This window comes from Rana temporaria, chromosome 1, assembly GCF_905171775.1.
Source record: "Rana temporaria chromosome 1, aRanTem1.1, whole genome shotgun sequence".
Taxonomy (NCBI): domain Eukaryota; kingdom Metazoa; phylum Chordata; class Amphibia; order Anura; family Ranidae; genus Rana; species Rana temporaria.
Window position 1 is genome coordinate 326,345,338 of NC_053489.1, and position 19,302 is coordinate 326,364,639.

The 19,302-nt window shown below is 40.1% G+C and overlaps 1 protein-coding gene across 5 annotated transcripts in view; it reads left to right on the forward strand.

Moving 5' to 3' along the window:
- LPAR1 (lysophosphatidic acid receptor 1) overlaps positions 1-19,302 on the forward strand; it is a 218,065-nt gene that overhangs the window by 173,201 nt on the left and 25,562 nt on the right. For 4 of the 5 annotated variants that reach the window (XM_040360583.1, XM_040360612.1, XM_040360601.1 and 1 more), the window contains one exon: positions 8,307-9,054. In XM_040360583.1, the coding sequence (XP_040216517.1) occupies positions 8,307-9,054 (748 nt within the window). Of the gene's footprint in view, positions 1-8,302; positions 9,055-19,302 lie in introns of all 5 variants that reach the window. The other variant, XM_040360623.1, reaches the window with a different exon arrangement.

Below are 19,302 nucleotides of genomic sequence, written 5' to 3' on the forward strand. Positions count from 1 at the left end.
TGCTGCTCGGGCTGGGCCAGGGGCAGCACAGTTTCATGAAGTGGTGCTGACATTTCAAGGGCAGTTGGTGCGTAGGTGTCCCATTTGATTACACCTATAGCAGCGAGGCCCGGTCTGCTTGATGGGGGTATAGCCGGTCAGGCCATTGCAGGGAGGGTAACTGACTGCCGGGCGAATCGATGGATATGGGCAGGTGCTGGCGGTGGTCTGGAGAAGCTGCGAGGCTTCCGATTGGTGGAATCTCTCGGTATTCATATACTGGCCAGCTAGATCCGCTGCTTTGTCTACCGTCAAGGGTTTTTGGTCTTGGACACGCACTTCAATAGGAAATTGGTTGTAAAAATGTTCCAGTAGGATCAGTTGGGTAGTCGCTTGACAGCCGCAGAACCATGCATCTACCGATCGGGACATCTGATGAGCCCATTCTGTAAAGGGCTGGCCCTATTCCTGTTGTAGGCTGTGAATTTTAGAACGATGAGCTTTGGGAGTGATTGTGTATCTTGCCAGCAGCCGCTCCTTAACTCACTTATAGTCTCTTTTTTTTGTTTTCCGCCGGTATGGCTACAAAAGCACCCAGTGCTCGACCAGACAGCTTGCTGGTGGGGATGGTGACCCAGTCAGCTTTGTCAATTCTCTGGAGACTGCACTGGGTCTCAAAGACATGAAGGAACCGGTCAATTTCCTCCACCCCATCCTGGAATGGTCGGAATGCTGCGTAGGGAAGTTTTTCTTGTGGCTACCCTGTTCTGCAGCCGCAGTACCCCCCAATCTCCTTCTGGACCTCAAGCATTTTCAGGCAGGTCGTGTCTGCAATATTATGGGTGATTACCTCTTGGGGGAGTGGTGGTGTAGAGCGACAGCTGCCACTGGATCTCTCGCTAGATCTCTGACATTCCGGACCCCTCCGTAGCTGTTCCGCTGCTTCGGTCACTGGCCTTGTCACGCTCCATCAACTCAGCAATTAGTTTTCCTAATTTTTATTGGATTACTAAGGACTATGTTTCTTCTATCCAATACCTACACATTCTGGGCTCATAATACTGATATTGATCAGATGTGGAGTATGTGTAGTTTGTCTAGTACGGTATCATTGTATATGTTACATTTTTTTCCTATATAGATTTTTTGATACTAATACTGTTTTATTGATCCAGAGAATTATTACCTATCTTACAGGGATGGTTGAGCTATATTTAGTTTTTTTTTTAATTTAAGTTTTTGCATACGTTGTTTGCCCTACAGTTCCCATTCCCTATTCCGTCTGTCCTTTTTTTAAATAGACAGGTTGGGTATTTATCAGTCATATGGACATAGGTGTTAAGCCTCGTACACATCTACGGGATTCCCGGCGGTAAAAAGTAAGCCGGGAAAACCGAGAACCTGCTCGGTAACTTTTTCCCCCTACACACGATCGGGTTTCCCGACAGGAAAACTGCCATGCAAGCTTTGGTCGGGAATCCCGGCCGTGTGTATGCTCCTGTCGGAAAACTGCCGGGTTAAAAACCGCCGGCAATCCTGGCGGGAAAAATGAGAGATGTTTTTTTTTTTTTTTTGCAGTTTTCCTGTTGGGGAAAACTGTGATGGAGCATACACACGGCTGTTTTTCCCAGCCAAAAGCTCTCATGGTAGTTTTCCCGATGGGAAAACTGGTCGGGTGTGCAAGGCTTTAGTGTCTGGAGGACCCCACTCCCCTAGTGAGTATCACATAAAATCCCAATAAAATGTATGTCTTTGGTTGTAACATGACAAAATATAAGGGGTATGAATACTTTTTCAAAGCACTGTACAAGGAAACAAAAGGATATGAGGACCTTTATTGGCACCAACTATCTAAAAGGGAATTCTGATTATCTTTGCCTGTCATGAGGTCATATAACAGAAAAGTCACATACCACTCACACAGTACAGTAAACATCAAAGAGCATTAAAGATAACCAATGAGCCCTAGATACAGATCAGAGGGCACTGGGGTTATTTACTTGTCAGCCCAAGACATCTGTTTACTTTTTGTTTTGGTTTTCACTACACTTTATGGTGTCTATTGCTCGTGTTCAGAATTATTAATTGATGGTAAAGCCTATCCACACAGCTTTACTAGAGTGCTCAAAAGAAACAACCACAACTTAAACATAGACTTATTGCCTTACATTTACGAACTTGTCTTTCTAAGCAATTAATGAGCTTGAGTATGGTACTTTTGTTAATATATTTGATCCTTTTTAACAAGCTAGCTATTAACCTGATCAATAGTCTCTCTATCCTCTTTACATTTTACATATGGCTAGTGTATGGTAAATGTTGAAAGATATATTGTATACTATAGGTTTTTAGACATTTTGACTTGTGGCTAATAATTATTTATGATGGTGTTCTTAACAATGTGTTTAATGCGTTTTCTTGCATCTGTTGCTCTTTTATCATATGCTGCCAATTACTCTTTTTAGCTGGTTGATTTAATAAAGGCTCTTGTAGTGATTTTTGTGTTAAGTAAAATGGTCGTCTTTAGATTCCAGGATGTTTTCATAAAATCCAGGTGTTTCCTGAATCATGACAAAATCAGTATTGTCCTGGATGTGCAGTTTAGGCGATTTTCTTGTTTAAAATGTTGTCAGTTTTAATAAATTTGCCTAAGAGATTTGAGTTGTGATGCGCTACATAGCAAATGCCTAGCTGTATTGGGTTGCCACTTAAAGTATAGCTAAAGGCAAAACTTTTTTGTGCGTGTTTGTCGGATATGGTGGAGAGCGAGGGATTAAAACCTTTTCAGCTTTTATTGCTGTGTGTGTCCCCGTTAGGGAGCTTCACCCTCTCCATGTGTCCCATTTAACATTAGTATTGAAAGTGAAAGTAAAAAAATCTAAAATTTTGGGTTGTCCCCAGAAAAGTAATAGAGGGGTCCCCAAGAGATTCCATTAATTTGCAGGGATTTCCTCCCCCTTCCTGTGTTGCCTATGGGACAGGAAGTGAAGGTAAATGTCTGTCCAGCCTGGGCTTTTTAGGCTGGGCTTCTCCTAAGGGTCACAGGAGTGCAATTAGGTTTGCACTCCTGTGACCCATTTTCAGAGGAGAGCAGTCTGAAGTCCGCTTTCCGCTGACATCACTGCCATCAGTCGGGGCAGCGTGTGACAGTGCTGTATCCTGGCCTAGGCCAACAAGGCCCAGGCCTAGGGCAGCACTTTGCAGGGGGGCAGCATGGAAAGAGTTCCCGCCGGCTTGTGCTACACTGTTAGTGTAGTGCCAGTCTTATGGGCCGGACTGGGCTGAGAGGCAAATTAGTCCAGCGCCCCCATAAAGCAGCCGCACTGCTTCCGGTATGCAGGCGGCCAGCATTCCGCAACTGTGTGTGGGGGGGGGGGGCGCTGCTTCTAATTTTGACTGTCCTATCATCCTGGACTACAAACCTTCCTCACTGTGCTATATGTTTTCTGCTGCACCATTGGCATGGTTATATCTTCTTAGTCCTCTCCATAAAATTATCAGAAATTGTTGCTTAAAGTAGAACTATAGGCAACACTTTTTTTTTTTTTCATTTTGGATAGAGTAAGGGAGGGTTATAGCCCCTGTCAGTTTATTTTTTACCATCCCTGTCCCATTGCAGAGATTTCCCTTCACTTCCTGCCCCATAGCCAAAGAAAGTGAGAGGAAATCTATGCAAATTAAGGGAATCCATTGCCCCCCAGGCCCTCAGAACTAGTGTTTCCACTCAAAGTGGGGTGGGTCTAGGGTTTAGGGCAGGTCTTAGACAGAAAGGGACGTGGCCTTGACAGGAAGGGGTGGGTCATGTTTAAATTAGGGGGTGCACAAGTTTAGTCAGGCCTAGGGCAGCACAAAACCTAAATACATCCCTGGCGCGTGATCACGACTTCCAAGTTGGGATCCGCTAGCTGCCCTGATTGATGGCAGTCTCAGCGTATCAGCGAGCCACTGAGACAGCCTCTCCCCGCCCCTCCACTGCTCAGCGCTCCAATGAGCGTGGAGAAGCAGAGAGGAAAGAGGCTGACTGACAGTCAGCCTCTTTCCTCTCTGGGATCTGTGAGAGCCGAGCCAACAGCGATGTTCGGTGGCTCGGTTCTCAGTGCACAGACGGCGGGGGACAGATGGAGCATCGATTTGATGCTCCATCCACCGAGGTAAGTATGAATGAAAAAAAAAGAAAAGCCATACTTCTTTTTTAAAATAAAAGCGTACATAGAGCATGCATTTTTGTGACACTGCAGTACTGCAGTGTGATCCAGCTCTCAAATATAGATAATGAAGGAAAATTTTGGTCTGTATTGTGTTTAAAAAAAAAAAAAAAGTAAAAGTATCAGTCTTGTTCTTTTTGTAGGGTTTGCGACCACATAAATGTGTGTTTTCCAATTTGTTACCACCTTTTGTGTGTATTTTTAGTTTCTGCGTGTATAGTTAGTACATTTTCTGCCTGCTAGCCTTTTATTAAAGGGACTGTTTTAGCATGTCCCATGGACTTTGATCACAAGGGACACTTATAACTGAATTGGAACATTCTTATGTTCACCATGTACAGTTTACAAAGAACATAAACCTTAAAGTCTGAGCATGCATATTTTTATTCTGACGTTAACAAAGGTTTGTTGAATTTCCATCAGCAAGATCTCTGAATGAATTATCATGTTGCCATTAAAGTGGTTCTAAAAGCAGAAGGGTTTTTTCTTTTACCTTAAAACCCTCTCTGCTCTTTCTCTTTCTGGCTCCTACTGTCAATCAAATCTTATGAGGGATTGGGGGCAGGGCCAAGCCGCACTGTCTGTGTCTATGGACACAGGCAGCACAGCTTGGGATGGAGCCTTCTGGTGTGCCACCATAGGAAGCACCTTCCTATAGTGGCACATCATGAAGAGTAGGAGCCTGGTGGGGCATAAAAGTGAAGTATCCGGGTCGCTCTGTGTAAAACCATTACACCAAGCAGGTAAGTAGAACATGTTTATAATTTAAAAAACACAATACCCTTTACAATAAAGTATGTTAAAAATGCTTTTGAGAATTTTCATAGCTATAATACACAATTGATATGATTCTTTGAATGTTATGCTGATGCCCAGGCTTAATATTCAGTCACTGACCTAGAGTTTAGAAACTTTGAGAGACGTTTATAAATCTTCCTGAAGTTGAAAACTAGGCATTTTAGGTCATTGGCAGTAATTTGATATGGACATTTATGAATGATCTAAAATTAGAGCATTACGACACATTGGGGTAATGCACATTGCAAAATTTTTGTGTAAATGAAACCCTAAAAGCAGAATGGAGTATAAGATCCAGAGATGAAATCTGATTGAATAGACTCTGGACATCTGCTATACTACTACTCATTCCCTCTCTTTCTTTAAACCGCTATCTAATTATCATTAAGCTGAAATTGCCAGTACTTTTAGTTGGAACAATTTTTTTTAGAAATTGCAGTCTACTATCGAATACGTATAGATAATTTCTGGCATTTTATTCTTTGCATACGTTGGTTTTTCTCCTCCCCATACTTCTCATGGTGGCCATTAACCCTATGGGCAGATGAATCCATCTCCTTTAATTTCCTGGAGCTCTGGATCTGTCTCCTGGAACATGTGAAACAAACATCCCAAGATGCAGTTATGAGGCTCTTACTACATTAGCAGTACCTCACTCAACCTGGAAGTAAAAAAATAATAATAATAAAAAAAGTAATTGTAAGTAAAAGCAAAAAAAACGTTTTAACTAATGTAAGATGTGTTCACATCCACATGCAGAGCTACAGTGAGTATATAAAAGAGTCAGCCCCTTTTAAAATAATCACATTTTGTTGCTTTACAGCATTAAATGAAGACTGACACCATTTGTGTTTTATCCAGCTGTATTTACTCAGTGCAACTTATAACATCCAAGTGAAAGATATATAACGCCAACATGTCAAAAATAGAGATTTGCCATTGGAAAAGGTGATTTTCCATTGGTGCATTTTTCCTCAGCTTTTGTACAGGTGACAAATTTTGGCTAGGTATGCAGTAAAAAATAACTTCTATAGGAGCATCTGGTGGCAAATTTTGGCTGGGTATGCAGTAAAAAATAACTTCTATAGGAGCATATGTGCCTCAATGTAAACTGTTGTTGTCGCTATAGAAATCACTATAGAAATCCTATATAGTAAGACTAATCAATATTACATATTGTGATATATAATAATAAGAATAATAATCAACATTACGAATTGTGATATATAATTGATTGTGAAAGTGAGAACAGTAAATTTTTTGGTCATTAGATTAGTGGTATTGAGTGATGCAGTTCTCCTTCATTGGGAAGATTTAGACAATATTGTCAGTTTTTAAAATGTTTTCATCTTTAAAGCAAAGTTCCACTTAAGAGTGGAACTTCTGCTTATGTGTGACCCCCCCCCCCTTTTCCGTGCCACATTTGGCACCAAAGGGGGGAATGGAATGGGTACCTGTTTTTGACACGTACCGTTTCCCACTTGTGGGAGATGAGGGCCACAGTCTAGTGTCTCATAAGCTCGGCCGCCTCCTCCTTCCTCCGCAGACGAACCAATCACGCATGCACAGTAGGAAACCAAATGTGAAACCAAAAGGCTTCACTGCAGGGTTCTCTTACCAGGAATGGCAGCGGCTGCACTCAACAACCGATCCGAAGTTCGGCTGGGGTGCTGACATTGCGGTCTCCCTGGAAAGGTAAGTGTCCATATATTTAAAGTCAGCAGCTGCAGTATTTGAAGCTGCTGACTCTAAATTTTTCATGGGTGGGCTGGATCTCTTCTTTAAGCACTGGGGATTTACTAAAGATGTGATTTAAGTTTTAAGTGTTGTATACCCTTTAATTTTGATTTCAAAAGTTTGTATTGTGTTATATATATATAATTTTTTTTTTTTTACTTAACCTCCCTGGCGGTATGATTCTGTCAGAAAAAACATGCTAAAAGCGGTACCATTATTTGCAAGGAAATTTGGCGTTTTATATTGTAGGTCTGTAATTTTTAGAAATAACTCACTTAAATCTGACCAAACAAGATTCTAATAGGCATCCCAGGTATGACATTTTTTTAAAAACAAAATTATAAATTATAATATAATAAATAATTATAAATAATTATAACAAATAATAATATAATTATAATAAAAATTATTCAATAATGTAATCAAATCAAAATCACTGAAATTTGCTCAGTTGCAGAATTGTTGCTGTCATTATTTTTTTTTTTTTATGACGAATTTCCCCACAAATCGCTATCGCACAATTCTGCAAGTGATTATAATTTATTATCGCTGTTTTTTAGCTGATCTAAAACTATTTTTGACATAAAGGGACACTTTTGGTTGCTATGGACAATCTACAGTTTGCAGGGAGAAAGAAACGTTTTTATTATATAAAATGACATGCATGACACTGGACAGACCACTAGGGACAAGGGGTGTGTGTTTTTTTTACATACAGTACTGTAATCTATAAGATTACAGTATACTGTATGTAAGGTGTTTGTTTACTTTTTTGAATTTGGCGCCGTTCTCCGTCCCCGTGCGTCGTAACGTCGCAGGGAACGGAGATCGGCGTCACACGGAGGCACTGTGTGAATCGAGCGAGGTCCCACTCGCTCACACAGCGCGGTGGCATCGCTGGATCCAGGGACAAGGTAAGTAACTTGTGCCTGTGGATCTAGCGAGGCAAGCCCGAGTCTGACTCGGGGTTTCCGCTCGCAGCAGGAAAATCTAACCCTGAGTCAGACTCGGGAAGACCGCCAGGCAGGTTAAAGTAAAACTAAAGCCAAAACTTGCCATTTTTAAATGTGCCTATAGACACAAGAATCCATCCACTTTAAGTCTACATTGTGTGGGCAGCTTCAGATAGTCCCAGCTTTCAGACTAGTGTTGCCACTTTTTCTTCAAGCCAAACTCGAACACTTTAGTGGCGCACAGCAAATTTTATTTTTTAGCATGCACCATATGATTGTAATAGACCTGGGACATCTTTAGGCGCTCAAAAGAGAATAAGTAATGTTGCGTGCATAATGCCCCCTCACCCTCCTGTTAGGCCCTGTTCTGAGCCACATTCCTCTATGAATATTGCATCCGGTTTTAGTAGGACTGAAACCTGGACACACGATTCAAAACCCAAACTGTTCGGGGGAATCCCGGACAGGTGGCAACCCTATTTCAGACATTGGCAGAAAGAGCAGAGGCATTTTACAGAACCTGTCTAATCATGTTGTTTCTCCCCCATGCACATTGCTTGTACATATTTTTGAATGTTGCGTTCTGCTATCTTCGATGTTGACTTACACTATAATTTTTTTCTGTTTTAACCAGACTTCTTCAGTGAGTGAACACCAGTGTTACTACAATGAAACCATAGCTTTTTTCTATAACCGGAGTGGAAAACCTCTAGCCACAGAATGGCACACTGTCAACAAGCTGGTGATGGGACTTGGTATCACTGTATGTATATTCATCATGTTAGCCAACTTACTGGTTATGGTGGCTATTTACGTCAACCGACGATTTCACTTTCCTATTTATTACCTAATGGCGAACTTGGCTGCTGCAGACTTTTTTGCAGGACTAGCTTACTTTTACTTAATGTTTAACACGGGTCCTAACACTAGAAGATTAACTGTGAGCACGTGGCTGCTTCGTCAGGGTCTGATCGACACTAGCTTGACAGCTTCTGTAGCCAATTTGCTCGCGATTGCCATAGAAAGACACATTACAGTATTCAGAATGCAGCTGCACACACGGATGAGCAACAGAAGAGTGGTTGTTGTCATAGTAGTCATCTGGACAATGGCTATTGTGATGGGAGCTATACCAAGCGTTGGATGGAATTGTATTTGTGACCTTGAACACTGTTCCAACATGGCTCCTCTCTACAGTGATTCCTACTTGGTTTTCTGGGCCATTTTCAACTTGGTTACATTTGTGGTGATGGTAGTTCTCTATGCACATATATTTGTGTATGTTCGACAAAGGACTATGAGAATGTCGAGGCACAGTTCTGGGCCTAGGAGAAACCGTGACACAATGATGAATCTTTTGAAAACGGTTGTCATTGTATTAGGTGAGTAGGTTTTACACTTTTTACATTTCCATTGTAACATTTTCTTAAAAAAAGTCACATTGTGTTTAATAAGGTATTCAAAACATTGATCTTTTGTGCTTAGTAATGTATAAATTCATCTCTTTAGAGCCGGTTCACACTGGGGCAACACATCTTCCAGCGCGACTTTACAAGGCAACCCGAGCGCGACTTCAGCGCTACTTGGAGCGACTTACAAGGCGACTTCAAGTCGCCTCCAGGACAGGCGACTTTGCCAGTGGCCAATCACATAATAATCTGCTCTGTGGGAGGGAGGGGTTTGAAAACTATTTTCACTTCCTGGAAAGTTGCTTCAGTGAAATCAATGGGTACAAGTTGCCTTGAAGTAGTACAAGAACCTTTTCTGAAGTCGGAGCGACTTCAGTAGTGTGCATTAAGATGGCTCTCATTTACTTCCATGGAATTTGTCATTTTGCGTGACTTGGGGCGACATAAGTCGCCCCCCCAGGTCGAGGTGTTGTGAACCGGCTCTTAATGACCTTGCTTTGGCTCAAATTGTAAAATGTTTCAGATTTTTTGCTATTTACTAGTGGAAGTGATCAGTTTAAAAAAAGGCTGCTGATGGTATGTATAAAGCTCAAATATATACCTATGGCATCTGACAGAGGTTAACTGTGCTTGAATTTTGTCTGTTTTGATTCAGGCAAAGTTAAGACCCTTTGTGGTAGTATTAAACCTTCCCTATTCACTCCTGCACCCCATTTATACCTGTTGGCTTGTGGCTATGGACTCCCTTACTAGACAATAAAAATGTATAGAAGGGGTTCAGCAAGCTTCAGAACCAGCAGGAAGTGCCAAAGGTTGGTCTGACCAGAACATACAAGCATTCCAGTAGAGCATGGGCAACAAAAGCTGCTAGGTATAAATTTTTTCGTTAAACTGAGTTGCTGTAATGTATATAAATGTGTTACTGTTTTATAAATGAATGTTCATATTGACAACTATATTTACACATTTTTATGTGCAAGCTTACTTCTTGGTAGTCAGGCCTCATTTACACTGCTGCTGTTAAACGCGTGTTCAGAGGCAGTTGGATGTTCAACTGCCCCTGAACACATTCAATGTTATCTTATGTGACCATGTACACAGTCTCGTTTACAGTCGTTTTTAGGCAGTTGCTTTTAACAGCGTTTGAAAGCGAAAAAATTTGTTAAGATGCCAGAGATTTCCATGTTTTAGACGCCAAATGTTTTTGGCCATTTAAATTTTAATTTTTTTAGAAATGCTTCTAAATGCAAACGCCGCTAAACGTTTTTAAATGTGGGTTACTATCTGTCAAGTTTAATCATTTAGGAGCAGTTGTAAAAACGTCCCGTGTACATGGAGCCTTATGCCGCATACACACCATCACTTTACTTTTTTCCATTGAAGCTCGCTTCATAACTAGCTTCTGGGCATGCGCGGGTTTAAAAACGTTGTTTTAAACAACGTTTTTTGCTACACACGGTCAATTTCTGTGAAACAAAAAACGACGTTTTGAAAAACGACACATAAAATTGAAGCATGCTTCAATTTTTTTTTATCGTTTTTTCACAAGACATAAAACAACGTTTTCCCCCACACACGGTCATTTAAATTGACGTTTTTAAAAATGGCGTTTTTTTTTCATCTCATAAAGTGATGGTGTGTACGCGGCATTAGACTCCTTGATGTTGCCTTTCTTAGCCTTTTAGCTTACTTTGAATATTCCTGACAGGACTTGACTTAATTAAATTAACAGATTTTCTTCAGTCTGTAATGATTTAAAATATCCACAATGCTTGAGGAACTCAAAGACCATGTGATGATTGTTTTGGGTTAGGTCACATTAGGAAGTTCTGATTTTTTTTTTTTTTTATTCATGGCATGAATAAGTAAAAATGAGTTCATGACATGCATGCAGCAGCAGTCGGTTTCAGATATAATGCCCATGTGTAAAAGTGATACAATACAAGCAGTTTACTTGGTTTGCAGGTGTTTCTTAACCAATCAAAGAGGCGAATCTAAAGAAGAAAAAAAAAAAAGACAAAATGTAAAGAACTGAGTCCACGGTTCTACTCAACAATGGATCCCAGAATTCACAACGAAGGAGAATGAAAATGTTTGGTCGTCTCCTCCCTCAGTTTCTGAACCAAAAAATTTCCAAAAAACAAATCTCTCGTTAGTGAATATTTTCAGGTTCAGGCGCTTAATGGGTTGGAGATCTGGAACTATGTCTGGTGTTCTGTCATTCTGTAGGACACGGGATAGACATCTGGTATTTTAAAATGCATCTATCACCGCTCTTCTGGTGGAGGACGTACTACATTATGGCAGCATAGTGGAGGGATTTTAACGTCACTGTACTAGGAGAGAAAAGATGATCTAATGTGGGCTCATTTATATCATCTCAGTGGGGGCTGACCACCCTCCCCCCCCCCTGTTTTTGTAGCAGCAACAGGTCTCCCAACCATACCATCTTTGGAACCACATCTTTCTGTTCCTTTTTTTTTCCTCCTCAGACGTCCCTCATAATGTGCCAAACCTTTTATCCATCCTTCAGATTATGGCACTGGTTTAAACACAAAAAAAATATATAAATGTTGAGGGAGAAAAGCCCCAGTAGATTTTAATTTTATCCTTCAAACCTCTACAGTCGAGGTTGTAGCAGGGTTGTTACCTTTTAGCACAGAATGTTCAGTTAAAAGCAATGTTTCCTTTTTTATATCCATGTAGGTTGGAATGTATGTTAAAACAAATAAGTTTAAGCCAAAGAAAAAATATTGAACATATTAAACTGAATATGACTATCTAATTTATTAAATTAAATGTTTTCTGTTTTTAGTCCATTTTCCCTTTATGGTAGAGGTTTGTGAATACCACATTCATTGCACCCATCTTGTACAAAGTTAGTTTTGAATTGAATTAGACATTTCTTATTTAAGATCAGCCTTAGACCCCTTTCACACTACCGCAAATTCAATGTCACGCAATTTTACAGAGATTTTGCGGCCACGATTTTACAGCTACTGTGTCGTGATTTAAGGGAGACTTGAGGTCTATGAACCTGAACTCGCATCAAAGTCGGACCAAAGTAGTGCAGGGACTACTTTGAAATCGGCACGACTTGAAGTCGTACTAAGATGAATGGTAGTCATTGGAAATCATAGGAAACGACTTGTCATGCTACTTTGCAGTCCCAAATCATGGGACAAGTCGAATAAGTGTGAAAGGGTCCTTAGTTCCCCAACTCTACTCTTATCAGCATTCATTTCTGCAAGACCTTAAATGGAATATGTAGTAAGCTCCTGAAAATACTAGATACTGAGCTGTCTCCGACTCCAGTGCATTCTAAATCACTGACCCATATCACACGTACAGCTGATGAAAACCAGAGCAAATTCTGACTTGCATATCTGTTCCAAATAACACAGTAATAACATGCTGGGGTCATCCTAACAGCCAGGGAATTGGCATTTTCAGAAGGACTTTTACAATGGTAGCCTACATATTTTTCGTAGCACCGTTTTTATACAAAATTCCTATGGAAAGCAAGCATGGCCAATTTTGCCATGCATTGTAGGCTATTGGGCAAATTTGCAAGTTCAGAATTCATGTTTTTATATTGTATCTCCCAGTTCTAGTCACTGTATGATTTTAATGATCATCTCTGCCCCTTAACATTCAAGAGGACATACAAGTCTACAATTTAATGTACGGTATGTACCCTATAACCAGTTCAGGCCAGATATGGTGATTATTACATTTTGTTTTTCAGAAAGTGCTCAAAACTGATTTGTAATACCTAAAATAGATAATAAAATCATATTATTCATTTAAAAACACAACTGTTTTTCCTATACGTAAAGATAGACACATTACTAAATAATTTAAAGAGAACTCTGGATAATGAGTGAAATACATAAGTAGCAAGTCTAAGGCAACTCTAATAATATACATATATTTGTTATAGCATTATCTTATTTCCTGCAGTTTTAACAATATTCAAAGTATTCTGACACATGGCTGTCGTAGATCAATATTTGCCCCTTCCTTCCAGGGATCTCAAGGCGTTTGCTAAAGTCACAATTTATCAAATGTTAAATTTTAAACGCCAAAGTAATGTCCATATAGAATGGAAGATTATTTTAGCCAATTGGCACTAAGATTTTATTACAATGCCTATTGCTGCTCTTGGCTGAAGCTAGTAAAAATATCTGAATTTCCGGGTAAAGCACGCTTTTACTTTGATAGGACCAGACTTTTTATAGCCTCATGCCATAAAAAAAAAAACACTTTTAGGTGTTAAGCATTTTTTTTTCTGCCTCCAAACACCCTTCGTGTTAGCCTATGTGTCCTTGCACATATAGACGTTAACATGTGTTTAGAGGCAGGGAAAAAAACGCATTACATTCACAGTTTGGGGGTGGTAAAACCTCATAGTTTAGCCCTGTTTTTACCCCCACCCTAACCACGCCCCTTTAACTGCAGTGGCAAAGGGTGTACAACTGTTTAAGACGCAGCAGGGATTATACACCCTGAAGTGAATGGGGCTGCTCTGCAAAGGCTGTGCAACCTTATGCAGTACAGCGACCGGGTAGTTAAAGCAAGTGATAAGAAGGCGTTGTGTTGCCTCTTCATTACCTGCTTTAACACCTTGGATCCCTCACTAGCACGCTGCAACTGCGTGCATTGCACATGATTGCAGAGTGACCCTATTCCCTTGAATGAGTCGTGATCACCCACCAAAAGCAACAGGGGATATAATTTTTACCGCAGCAAGTGTACATCCTCAGCTGCTACCTCTGCAGCTAAAGGGGGTAGGATCAAATGTATGTAATGTGGGCAGTGTGGCCCCATGATCTCCTATTGTCAGTTGAGCTGTCAGTCCACCCTTGTGCTGGACATTTTTTTTTTTTTATCTTCCTGCAAGGTAAAGTTATACTGTGCTAGTATGCATTGCATACTAGCACATTATGCAAAACGTACATTAAAACAAAGCTGTTCCAGCGCCGCAATGTCAGCGCTGTAACCGCCGACATTTTCACCCATCTTGCTTCCGGGTTCAAGAACTCTGGCTTTGTGATTGACCGGAGCTGCGAAGATGTCACTCTGCGCTGCTGTTCGCAGCACAGGGCTCAGAAGTAACAGCACCCATGGCCGTCCCTTTAGAGTGCACTCGCCAGTGATGTTACTGGCTGCATGTAATGTGTATATATCTCCTAAACGGTATATGTTTAGGAGAACTTTACACTACATATAGGTAAGCCTCATTATAGGCTTAACTATAGGTAAATGTTAGCAGAGAAAGTTTACCGTACTTTTTTTTAAGCCAACACAGTGTTTGTGTTTTTTATTGTTTTTCATTGTAAAAAGAGTAAGGAAGGGTTATAAGCCCTGTAAGGTTTTTTTCCCTGCTATTTGTGCCCCATTGGAAGTGAAAGCAAATCCATACAAATTAGGAGAATTCCTTGGGGACGCCCAGGTTACCAGAACTAGTGTTCCCATTGGAATATTTCCCCTCTTTTACTGTTATGGGGACCACCCAATTGTTGGGATTTTCTTTCTTTCTTTATTTTTTTGTGATAAGGTAAATATGACCAATAAAGAAGATGGCTTTCCCTACAGGGGCACAAAACAGTAATAAAAAAAAACAGTTTTCTAATCTCTCCCTACTCTATCCAAAACTAAAAAAAAGTGTGATTTGTTTATATCTAATGCAGTGGCAATGGCCTGAATAACTTCATCCCATATTTTAGCATGTTGAAATAGATCTCAGTGTAGCAAAAAAAAAGAAAAACTCCTTTTCCATAAACTCTTTGGCTCTTCCTTCCTGGGCCTCAAGTGTAAATTTTTAGCTATGCAGCCATTGTAATGGGCAGAACATGGCTCTCACTGATAACTGACCCCCAAACCCTAAAATAATTACCGTATTTATCGGAGGAATAACACGCACAGGCGTATAACACGCACCCTAACTTTAAGAGGGAAGTTTCAGGAAAAAAACTTTCCACAATCCCTGCATATAACACGCAGGCACAGTTTACCCTCTATTTTCAGGGTAAAAAAGTTAGAGTTTTACGCCAATAAATACAGTAGTTATTTAGAAATTGGCAGACGTCGCAGTTTTAAAAGCTGAGAAAAAAATACCAAATTTCAACTATTTAATGTAAAAACCGATTTATCTGTGCACAATCAGTTAACATTTCCCTCCAGTCTGTTGTCCGAGACTGAGGAGTTCTGATGAGTGCTGCAGTCTTGCCTATCACATAGCACAGAGAAGGTGAAGCCAGGCTGTCACAGCCTACTAATCAAAGGCACTCTGCCCTTCCTGTAACAGTCATGTGTAATGGCTTTCTGCACAGAAATAGATCTATGCCAATTGCGTTGCTTAGAGATGGCCATGAGAGCTTAGTTACTAGCTGTTGGATATTTGTTGCACATTAGTAACAGTGTTTTTGTGAAAAAAAAAAGTGCATTTGAAACACTTGATGGAACAGATTATGAAGATACCACTATGCTCCACAAAGTCTTGCTTAACAATTCAAATGTGTTGCTAATCAAACTGATGTAGAAGTAGCTGTACAGTTCCCCAGCCTTTTAAAAAATGAGCTGTAATGTCAGAAGTTGTGCACATTGTGTTGGGTTCACTTTAGCGCATGCATCCTTGAAGTCCCTCGAGGTATAGGGGGTTCCAATATACAGTGTTGCTGTAGGGTGCATGTCCTCACTGACCACTGTAGCTATAGGCATTGTTGTGAAAATCATCTTTAAAGTTCACAACAGGGGCAATGGATTTCCAGCTCCTGTCCCTATTATTTTCTAAGGCAGCAGGACCTAGTAGCCTATCAGTCTTCTAATATAATTATACAGCAGGTACTTGTAAGCTGCTAGAAAGTGACTGAAATCTGACTTTAGAATGCCTTTTGTGAGAATAAATGACTTCAGAGGACATGCAGCTAAGGAGTATAGTGATGGTTTGTTTTTAAAGCTCTTTTACTGCTTCTTGTGAATATGTAAATACTTTACCGTCCATAACCTAAACTCTGGTACATATTTAAGAGCATGTTACTGCTCTCCAGCTGCTATAGATTTCCATGCAGTGGCTTCTGCATTAAAGTCTGATTATCACTTTAACTGATAAGGAGTCTTGTAGGGAGCAAATGTAGCTCAATGCTGCACTTATCCTTTAAAATATTTTTCTTCTATTCTGTAAAATACTTAGTATTGTCCATTTATTCTGCATTCAGCCATCGCTGAAAATAAAACTATTATATGTCATCCTTTGTTCCAATGTCAGCAGAGACAGGGAGGATTGTTGTACTGTTGTGTTAGATAACCAGCAGAGAAACTGGGATTAGGCACCAGGCGTCATCTATTTAGCTGTTCCAAGACTGACATAAGACTGCTCAAAGAATAGCTCTGATTTGCTGACACAAACATACTTTTAAGCAGAGAAACAAAGTTTGCCTACTTAGTTTGCCGAATAGAGAAGTTTTTTCTATGCAAAAGGAAATATGTGGCTTGCTTTCCTACTTATTTCTCCTACCCAGGGCTTACTATATGAGCTGTATTACTTGGTACACAAGCTTAGATTGCAGTGTCTATTGTAGATGCCACAATCACAGTCCTGGAGCCAGTGTATCCCTTTTTTTTATATCAGTAATCTCACTATACTTTAAGCCATATGTGTGGTGAAACACCGCTCAAAACCGACCCAGTTCCTCAGACATCAAGGGGCGTGGCCAGATCAGCGCTGGCTGAGGTCATCAACAGCCATGTCCACATCTAATGCACTGGATCGGTTTTGAGCAGCGTCTGAATGAGTGCCTAACGCCTGCTTCCACTTTCCAGCCTTGATTGTCGTTTCAAGTCCACACGTGTAAACTGTAAGCCACTTTATCTTTTTAAAAGGGGCGAGAAAGTATAACTCACAGCTATTTATGCAAATCCTTGAGCAATCAGCCCAAATTAACTAGGTCTTTGCTTTATATTTCTCCTCTACTAGTAAAATGGTTTGAGCTATTTTTAGGATACTTCTGTCATGGCTAGGTGCATAACTTGATATCGCAGTGCCCTGAAGAAATATTTGAGGGGCCTCAGCTGAAAGTGGCTCATCATGCACGTGCCATTTACACTCGCTAAACACCGGTGGTCAAAGATCGAGTATAGGTCAAGAGTATAATGCACACATATATTAAACTTCATGCACCAGTGGTCAGAGGTTGGTGGCACTCCTTTAAAAGATCCTGTTGCCGATATCAAACTAAATAAATAATAATGTGTTACCGGAAGAAGATTGTAAATACTCCTATATCCTGCTGCATGTGGCATGAAAAGCTGCTTTGTTGCCGAATAATCGTTCCCTGAAGTCTTCTGGGAGATCAACACTTACAGTAGTGTTAACGTTCGGTGCCCCCCATTGTGCTCAGTGCCTTATCCTGCCAACCTCCACATCACTACAGGACACTCTCCTTTTTAGGGCCGAAACAACTAATAGATTAATCGACAACTAATCGATTATGAAATTAATCGATTACAATTTTCATAATCGATTAATCGGCCAGTAACATAATGGGGTTAAAAAAAACGAAAATTAGCCCTTTATAGTACAAAAAAGCAAATCGCTACTGAAAATATTACTTTCACTGTCCCACAGTAAAAAAATTAACCCCTTACAGTAGCGATAATTTGCTCTTTTTGTACTTTTTTTTTTTTTAACCCCATTATGTTACTAAACATCTCAGGCCTGGGTTCACACCTCTGTTTTTTGGTGCTTTTTTTGCAGAAACACACTACAGTTCTTTTACATGTTTTCCTATTTTTTCAGCTGCTGCGTATTTGCAAAGGGCAAGGACTTTTTAACGCAAAATGGTGCTATTTTTTATTATTTTTTTGGTTCAATATACTTCAATGGAGAAGCTGCAGAAAAGCATGTAATGTGTTTTTGCGGCAATTTGTGTTTTGTAATCTGCCCAACAAATTGGCCCAAAAAAAAAAAAAAAAAATGCAATTTTTTTTTTAAGGCTATTATCCGATGAATTGATTAATCGAAACAATAATCGGCCAACTAATCGATAATGAAAATAATCGTTAGTTGCAGCCCTACTCCTTTTCTGGTAACTGGTTTGTTTTTAATATATTGGTGACACGGGTAACTGATGAACATGGCAAATAAGTACATTAAAAAAAAATATCCTTTTTAGATGTGGACTGTGGATCTCTCTTCCCCTGTGAAGCTTAGCAGCTGCCCAGACTAATTTTACAGTGGTTATGCTCTTGCTCATAAAGCGTACCCATGGGCATGGTTTTCAGCAGCACTCATAGTAAGATGTTTCTCTAGCTCCCTTAAACTCATGATTGGTTTTCTCTCTCCTGGGCATTGGTTATCACTACCATTAAGGCCTCATGCACACATAGCGACTAGGGGTTTTAGGCGCATTCAGCCTTTTTTGTTCTCTTCGACTCCTCTCCTGGATGTGCCTTTTTGGTGTGTGCTTTTTTTCAGCCTGTAGAAGCTTCTCTTCTAATTTGCCTGTAAATGCCTATGTGCGCATGGACCTATATGATTAATGGCTGAAAATGGCTCATGCTTGCAACAGCGATGTTTTCAAGCTCTTTGTACATGAGCCCTAAAAGTTCTATCAGCGCAAAAAATGGCATTGCCTCTATTCTGTTAAAAAAAAATGTAAATGTTTGATGTCCCCATGTTTAAACAAAGCACTTCTTAGATCTGGAAGTAACTCTGTTTTGCTAGGACTTTTGTAAATGATCTCCTTGAAAGCAGAGTAAACATTGGTAGTAAAACACAGTAGGTGAGTTGTGCTTTGCTACTGCCGCACAACACATTTACTTTGTGTAATTCAGAAGTCTTTGGCTTTAACATGTGGAAACTTAGGTACACGATTACATTATACAAGATGGGGGAAAAACACTGACATAAATTTTTGATCCTCTGATCCAAATACCCATGAAGGGAATTTATTACATAGGAAGATTTCTCTCGGAATTCCTTGGTGTTGATTTCTGTAAAGAGCCTTTCATGAGCACTGCTGGGTGGAAACTCTAGGGATCCCCCTTTCCATTTGAACAGGTTAGATGAAATATTGATGTAAATGTCTAGTGCCAAATCCTAGTGTACCAGAATGAAAGAAGTCTCCCATTAGGATTTGACCTTGGTATGTACATCACTAGAAAGAGATGAATAGATATGAAATAAAGTGTTGTATTTTATGGTATTGACATGAGCTA